Source organism: Cynoglossus semilaevis, chromosome 9, assembly GCF_000523025.1.
Source record: "Cynoglossus semilaevis isolate Cse_v1.0 chromosome 9, Cse_v1.0, whole genome shotgun sequence".
In the NCBI taxonomy this organism is placed as follows: domain Eukaryota; kingdom Metazoa; phylum Chordata; class Actinopteri; order Pleuronectiformes; family Cynoglossidae; genus Cynoglossus; species Cynoglossus semilaevis.
Window position 1 is genome coordinate 3,037,060 of NC_024315.1, and position 6,743 is coordinate 3,043,802.

Sequence of the window (6,743 nt, forward strand, 5' to 3'; positions counted from 1 at the left end):
GTTACCGCGTGGACTCGTTCTCACACCGTGGACAACCGCAGCATTCCAGGGTCCTGCAGGTGCAGATGAACGCCATAACTTCAACATCCCTCGCTGTCCTTTCAAAGTGCTTCAGCTCCGACACAGTTTCTGTTCCAGAGCAATGATGAAACAGGAACCTAAATATGACCCAAAACAAAGAACTATTGTAAAGATCTGAAGGAAGTCCTTGTTGATTTGAAAAGGTCACCAAAGTTTAGAGGAAAACAGCACAGGGCCTGGTCTTCCACGTGTGAAAAGCAAACAGTTTTCCAACTTTGAGTCTTTGATCAGTTTTGTTTGTTCCACCTAGGATCATGTGCACAGCTCTTGTCCAGATGTGGAGGTGGAGTGTCGCGATAACTGCTCCCAAAGGATTCCCAGACACAAGGTGAGCTCACGGTGGGTCAGAAAGGGTTGGCTTTGGTTGAAGTTTACACCAGGTATGGGTTCTGGAGGTGTTCTGGGTTCTGGGTCATCCTGTTGTCTGTTGATAATTGTACTGAAGTTCTGTATTTCTGCTACAACTGTAGAACTGGATGGTTCTGTGTCAAAGTTTAGACCATGATTTCCAGCACTACAGCAAACTTTTTTAAGGCTTTTTTTGTTCTTATATAATATTCTTCTTTGCACATTTTCTGTTTCAGCTGACGGATCATAAAGAGTCTTGTCCTGAGGTCCACGTAGACTGTTTCTACAAGACGTTTGGCTGCTCCTTACAGGTGTGCCCACTGTCTGCTCAACTCATTTCTGCACTTCTAACATACTGGAGCCTAGAGTTATCGTCTTCTGCCCATTAGGGTAAACGATGCAACATGAAGCTGCATGAAGAAACGGCTGTCCATCATCACATGATGCTGGTCCTAAAGAGCAGCATGGACCTGGAAGAACAGGTCTACACAAACTTCATCACCTATTAAAACCCCTGGGACTATTTCTGGCAAACACAGCTTAAGTCTAATGACATAAGAAAACAGTTCATCACCTTCTGACTTGACCATTTTTGATTAAACACTAAAAAAAATGCAATCACTATTCACAACTGTGTGTCTGTGTCAGGTCGAGGATCTCCAGAGGGAGGCGCTCCTGAAGCAGTATGAGGTTCAGAATGACAGTTTACTCCTCAATGGCCTGGAGGAAACAATGCAACCAAGCAGCTGCCAAAAGAACAGCCTCTTTACAACTCAGGTATTTAGTCCATTTATCTTCACTACTGGAAACTTTTTCAAAACAACATTCCTCGTATTAATTTGAAACCACTGTCACTGATGTCTGTGTGTCAGAGGACACTGAGCAGGCAGGACGACATCTTGTCCACTATCAACCTGGACGTCCAGCAGGTGTCTCGAGGACTTCCTGACGTGATGGAGCTGGAGCAGCTAAAACAGTCTGTAAACAGTGTGATGCAGGAAGTGTCGACAGCAGAAGCCATCAAAGAACATTTGGGTAACAAAAAACAAACAAACACCTGAAGTCAAAACCAATGTCTCAGAACCAAAACAAGAGGCACAACATTCAAAAGGCAACAGGAAATTCCTGTTTTGAACTGTTAACACACACATCTAATACTAGAGAATTATCAGGCAATATAAATCACATATATAACAAACACAACGGTATTATAAGACTAGTGGTTATTTTTTTTTATCTAAAAATGCTCCATGAGTCTTTCACAAAATTTAGGCAGAAAACCAACGTTACGTTGGTTTTCTGCAAAAATTGTACACACTTTCCTGGAAGCATTTCAAAAACGTCTTTACTATAATTTATTTTTTCTTTGCAGGAAATGTTGAGAAGAATCTCAAACGTCAGCTAGGGCTTCTAGATCTCCACGCCACTCAGTTATATCTTAACCAGCAACGGCTGCAAGAGCTCGAGGCACTGTCTTATGACGGCAGGTTGATCTGGAAGATCCAGAACTTCAGGAAGAGGAGGAACACAGAAGACCTGTCGTGTCTGAGCAGTGTGCCTTTCCACGTTGGCCGCTGTGGCTACAAAATGGCCATCAAAGTCTACCTGAATGGAGATGGTGAGGGCAGAGGAACTCACCTGTCACTTTATGTGGTCCTGATGCCTGGAGACTTTGACGAGCTGTTGCTGTGGCCTTTTAGACAAACCGTGTCCCTGTCCATCCTCGATCAAAGCGGTGCCAGAAACCACCACAGCCTCAGCTTCAGGCCAGATCCTGCATCCAGAAGCTTCTTCCGACCCGACCCCAAGTCTGTCGGTAACCTAGCAGTTGGGTTTTCCTGCTTTTGTCCCCTTAATCAGCTGGAAGCAGGAAAGAACGCCATCTATGTCAGAGACGACACACTGTTTGTCAAGGCCAAAGTGGACATGTCGGGTTTAGAGCACCTCTAAGATTTTATTCTGTTGACATTAATAATAAAGTTGAAATGCTAATGTTTAAATATGTTACAGCAGATAGATTAAATATATTAAAAGTAGTTAGTAACTTTTTTTTTACGTGTTTTTTGGCTACTTACGTACAGTTTTTTAATGTATTATACATTTTTTGGTTTTTACGTGTTTTTTGACTACTTACGTACAGTTTTTTAATGTATTTAGAGCTGTTGTGAGCTGTATACCTGGTCTTTTTTTAAACCAAATTTGTTTTTGTTTTGCTAACCTTTGGAAAGAATTGGGGGTTTCTATCTTGAGTTTCTTTTTTTAGTTTAGTAATTTAATTGATGATTTTAAAATCGTTCCGTTTTGTCAACCTTTTTTTAGTATTGTTTCAAGAGATATTGCAGCTAACTATTATTTCCCAGGTTCCAAACAACTTTTTATTATCTGGAGCGAGTATTAACTGTTTTCGCCAAACATTTAGCCGTTTGTTTGACAAATCGCATCTGCGTCTAGGTTTATTATAGGTTTTGGGGGTTTTGATGATCTCTCTCTCTCTTGACCGAAGTTAAATTAAAACATTTTGTTGTTTCCATCTCGTAGAGGTCGCTTTTACTAAATGGCGCCATTTTATGGGAACCGCACACTCAACTGCACCGTCTCTGTATGAACTTCATTCAGCCATTTTAGTCTCTAAAACAACGAACTCAGTTTTACATTACTCACAGTTGGGAACTTTCATGTGTATCATGTGGAAATGTTCAAGTTAATTTCGCTGACACTTACCCATATCTGTCAACCGTTGTGCCCATTTAAGTACGCTCTCGCAAAAAACTTTTCTTTAAAAACCGGAAATCTCGTGTTGGCGCTGGTTTCCAAATGGTGCATCATTTTTTAGGTCCCCCGAATTATTTCCGAGCAAATTATGTTTTTTCGATTGAATTATATTAAACTTTTGGTGAAACTTCTACTCATTTTTTTATAAAAGTTTTGTTAAGCTAGTTTATTATTATCCTGTTTTGTGTTAGAATCTAATACTATTTATCGCCTGTCTGTAACCCTCTCCTTTTATCAAGACCCAAGGCTTTCGTCCATAGTCCAGGTCACACCCTCCAGGGGGCACTGTAGTGGAGATTACCAAGATCGACATGCTAAGTAACACACCTTTATCCTTGGGACCCAGTAAAGATTACCTGAGGTTACACTCACGTGGATGTGACATTCATTTATGACATTCATAAGTGAAGGTGCTGACTTGCGAGTCTAGTTTGTCTGCCACACCTTTAATAATTGTTCTGGAAAAATCTTAAAGGCACAATCATTCCCAGGTGTGTTGATTCCATACTGTTTTCTAATGAAGCTTTACCTAATACCAGACCTAAGGAGTTCACAACAACAAAATCTTGAGTCTTGTACAGGTTGAAAAACATGTATGTTCCCAGCACGGGCATTAAGACAGTGGAATTCATTTACTCACCTACAACTAAGTCCATAGAAATTGTAAAATACTTGTTGATGTTGATCAACTGCCGACTTCATCACAGGCTCAGGTGTATGTTTTTGTAACTTTGGACTTACTAATGTTTCCCTCAATACCACAAAGGAACTACTTAACTCCAACCTCAATAAGAGCTCAAAAAAAAACACAAAAAAAAACAACAACTTTAATTTCACAACAAGATTCTCATGTTGGAGAGAGAGCATAAATAAGTAACAATGAATAAAGGAAATACAAACCACAGAACAAAGAAGTTGATTTATTAAATGTTCATTTTAATGCCAGCTGACCCAGAATACTAGTACCAATTAGGAAAATACACACTTTCTTTTCACCCTGAACCAAACTCCCGTTGCAGCCCACAGCCCATATGACAAATTCTTTTTTTTACTGAAGACTACAAAGATTTATGACACAAGTATTTAAAGTACGTGTCTGTTCTTTCTTACACAGTGATACTTAAATGTTAAAGGACTACTTACACATAATTTAACCGTGTAGCAACCTGACAATTCTGATGCAAGAAACCACATTTGACTAAACCAACCAGACCAGATCCCAACATTGTTGGTTGATTACTTCAAAGATCAGTAGCTTGATTGACAGGACAGATGACTAAAGGCGCTGCGTTTTTGCCACCGTCCTTATTACAGGGACTGAAGAAAGGGCGGAGTTTGTTAGCAAAAGAGCAACCAGTAAAGGAATAGAACAGAGCTGCAGAGTTGACGTCATAAAAAGAGACCAGACCCTCTTCATAATCCACAAACACCCCGACCTTCTCAAGAGGAGAGGTCAGAGAGAGGCGGACGGAGGGACTGGAAAGAGCAATGTACTCAATTCCATTTATCAACCTGATGGTCCACGAACCTGCCTGAGGTCGAAGAGTTATGTTTCCCTTCCTGTTGATGGACTCCCTGGCCACGCCCAGATCCCAGGCCGTTTTTCCTTTAACCTGAACCTCAAAGTAGAATTTACCTGAGGAAAAACTCTGCTTTCCCAAGACATAGACACATGGAGAAAACCTCTCTGGGTTGTCTGGAAGTTTCTTCTTTATATCACCACAGTAAACTTGTTTCCCATCATCCGACAAAATAAGGGCAGGATTTGCCGTGTCGGGATCAAAGGTCAGATCCACCGCGAACCCTTGAACATGCCTAAGCCCTGACTCCTTCAGTGCTTTCATCTGCTTTCTGAGAGTCTCCTCCAGCCGAGCCATCGCTCTCATCACCGTGCCCTCGTACGATGGTGGAGGGACCCGAACCTCTGTCCAGTCCTCGGTAGAAGGAGCATCTTTAAAGGATGGGAAGTTCTGTAGGAGGTGGAGGTGGTCTTCAGAGAGCGACAGCTGCTCAACCTCAGTGCCCCGCTTCTTCAGCTCACAGATTTCATCTTCCAGTCTTTTGACGTTATCCTCAGCCCGTTCCTCTGCTGCCTGCTGTTTTTCCTCAATTTCCCGGATGAGCTCGTTCAGGCCTCTGTCCACGTACTCCTTCAGAGCAGTGAAGACCTGAACACCTTCTGCTTTCTCTTTGGTCGCCTCATCCTGAGTCATCTTCACGGAGCGTTTGATGTCCTCAATCTTAGTCCATCTCTCCTGGATCATGGTCTGAATGGCGGCCTCAGTTAGCTTCAGCTCTTCCTTCTTTCCTTCATATTCCTCCTCCAGAGGAACAAACTCGTGAGCCTTGTGATTTAAAACAGGACAGAGCGAGCAGATGCACGTCTGGTCGGTCTTACAGAACAGCTCCAGAGGTTTTTCGTGTGTTGTGCACATCTTATCTTCCAGCGTCCCCACGGGTTCGATGAGCTGATGTTTCTTCAGACGAGGTGCTGTCAGGTGAGGCTCCAGGTGAGACTCACAGTAGGAGGTGAGACACACCAGGCAGGACTTCAGAGCCTTAACCTTGGCTCCAGTGCAGGCATCACAGAGAACCTCTTGTGGTACTTTGGAAACTTGTTGGCTTTCATTTCTGAACTGAACAACCATCTCAGAGATGAAAGTGTTGACCTTCAGCTGGGGTCTCGTGCTGAACACCTCCTTACACATGGGACAATTGAACATCACGTTAGTATTCCAGTGTTTAGTGATGCAGCGTTTACAGAAGTTGTGGCCACACGGTGTAGAGACTGGATCTCTGAACACATCCAGGCAGATGGAGCACAAGTAATGTTCTTCAGATCTGAGGTTTGCAGCGGCGGCAGCAGCAGCAGCAGCAGCATCAGCATCAGTAGCCATGTCCACGCACTGACAAAGGGTTTACAAAGACAACTATGATTCACCAAAGACATCAGCCACAGACTTTCAAAAACTAGAAAATCTAGCTCAGGCAGGAAACGGTTTAGACCACATGAGAGGATGCAGAATTTCTGGAATGTATTACTGAATAAATACTGCTTAAATATACTCTAATACTAAACTAAACTCTTTTGATAATCAACAGGAATAACAGCTTCTGCACTCACCTCGTCTCACTTCACAGACTTCCAACCAACCACAGAATCAATCCTTCAGACAGAAACTCACTCCAGCTGTGATTTGATTCTTCATTTGATTCTTGATTCTTCGTCTTTGACAACGAACAAATGGAATGCTGTTTTGTGCACTTCCTTGTTCGTCCAGTCTACCCAGGCTCGGGTTTGGTGAAATGCTGCCTTCTGCTGGGGACAGCAGGAGTAGAGAGAAAATAAAACCATCTTTATTTATGTTTTCACCACTGTGGAGTTCTGCATGAGCTGAAAGGGAAAAGAAATAATCATTTCAAGCACATTTCAACTTCGACATTTTGCTCCACAGGCCTCCACTTTTCACCTGTCCTTTACCGTGTAACTGAAAAGATGTTGTACAACCCAGTCTTGTATCACATCATATATATATATATAT

The 6,743-nt window shown here is 42.4% G+C and overlaps 2 protein-coding genes across 7 annotated transcripts in view; one reads left to right on the top strand and one right to left on the bottom strand.

The window, feature by feature from the left end:
• traf5 (Tnf receptor-associated factor 5) overlaps positions 1 to 2,474 on the top strand; it is a 4,268-nt gene extending 1,794 nt beyond the window's left edge. The window contains exons 5-11 of the mRNA XM_017034934.2: positions 6 to 59; positions 332 to 409; positions 666 to 740; positions 819 to 911; positions 1,078 to 1,206; positions 1,302 to 1,464; positions 1,802 to 2,474. Of these exons, the coding sequence (XP_016890423.1) occupies positions 6 to 59; positions 332 to 409; positions 666 to 740; positions 819 to 911; positions 1,078 to 1,206; positions 1,302 to 1,464; positions 1,802 to 2,379 (1,170 nt within the window). The 3' untranslated portion in view covers positions 2,380 to 2,474. The remainder of the gene's footprint in view (positions 1 to 5; positions 60 to 331; positions 410 to 665; positions 741 to 818; positions 912 to 1,077; positions 1,207 to 1,301; positions 1,465 to 1,801) is intronic.
• Positions 1 to 6,471, bottom strand: part of LOC103383408 (E3 ubiquitin-protein ligase TRIM21-like) — a 9,883-nt gene extending 3,412 nt beyond the window's left edge. For 2 of the 6 annotated variants that reach the window (XR_003050528.1, XR_003050531.1), the window contains exons 1-3: positions 6,326 to 6,471; positions 3,151 to 6,107; positions 2,068 to 2,312 (exon numbers count right to left, since the gene is read on the bottom strand). Coding sequence is in view for 1 of the 6 variants with exons in the window: in XM_008316504.3 (XP_008314726.2) it covers positions 4,443 to 6,098 (1,656 nt within the window). In the remaining 5 variants the exon portion in view is untranslated. Of the gene's footprint in view, positions 1 to 6; positions 159 to 2,055; positions 2,313 to 2,524; positions 6,108 to 6,325 lie in introns of those variants that run through there. The other 4 variants (XR_003050530.1, XR_003050529.1, XR_003050527.1 and 1 more) reach the window with 4 other exon arrangements.
• Between the last annotated feature and the right edge of the window lie 272 nt (positions 6,472 to 6,743).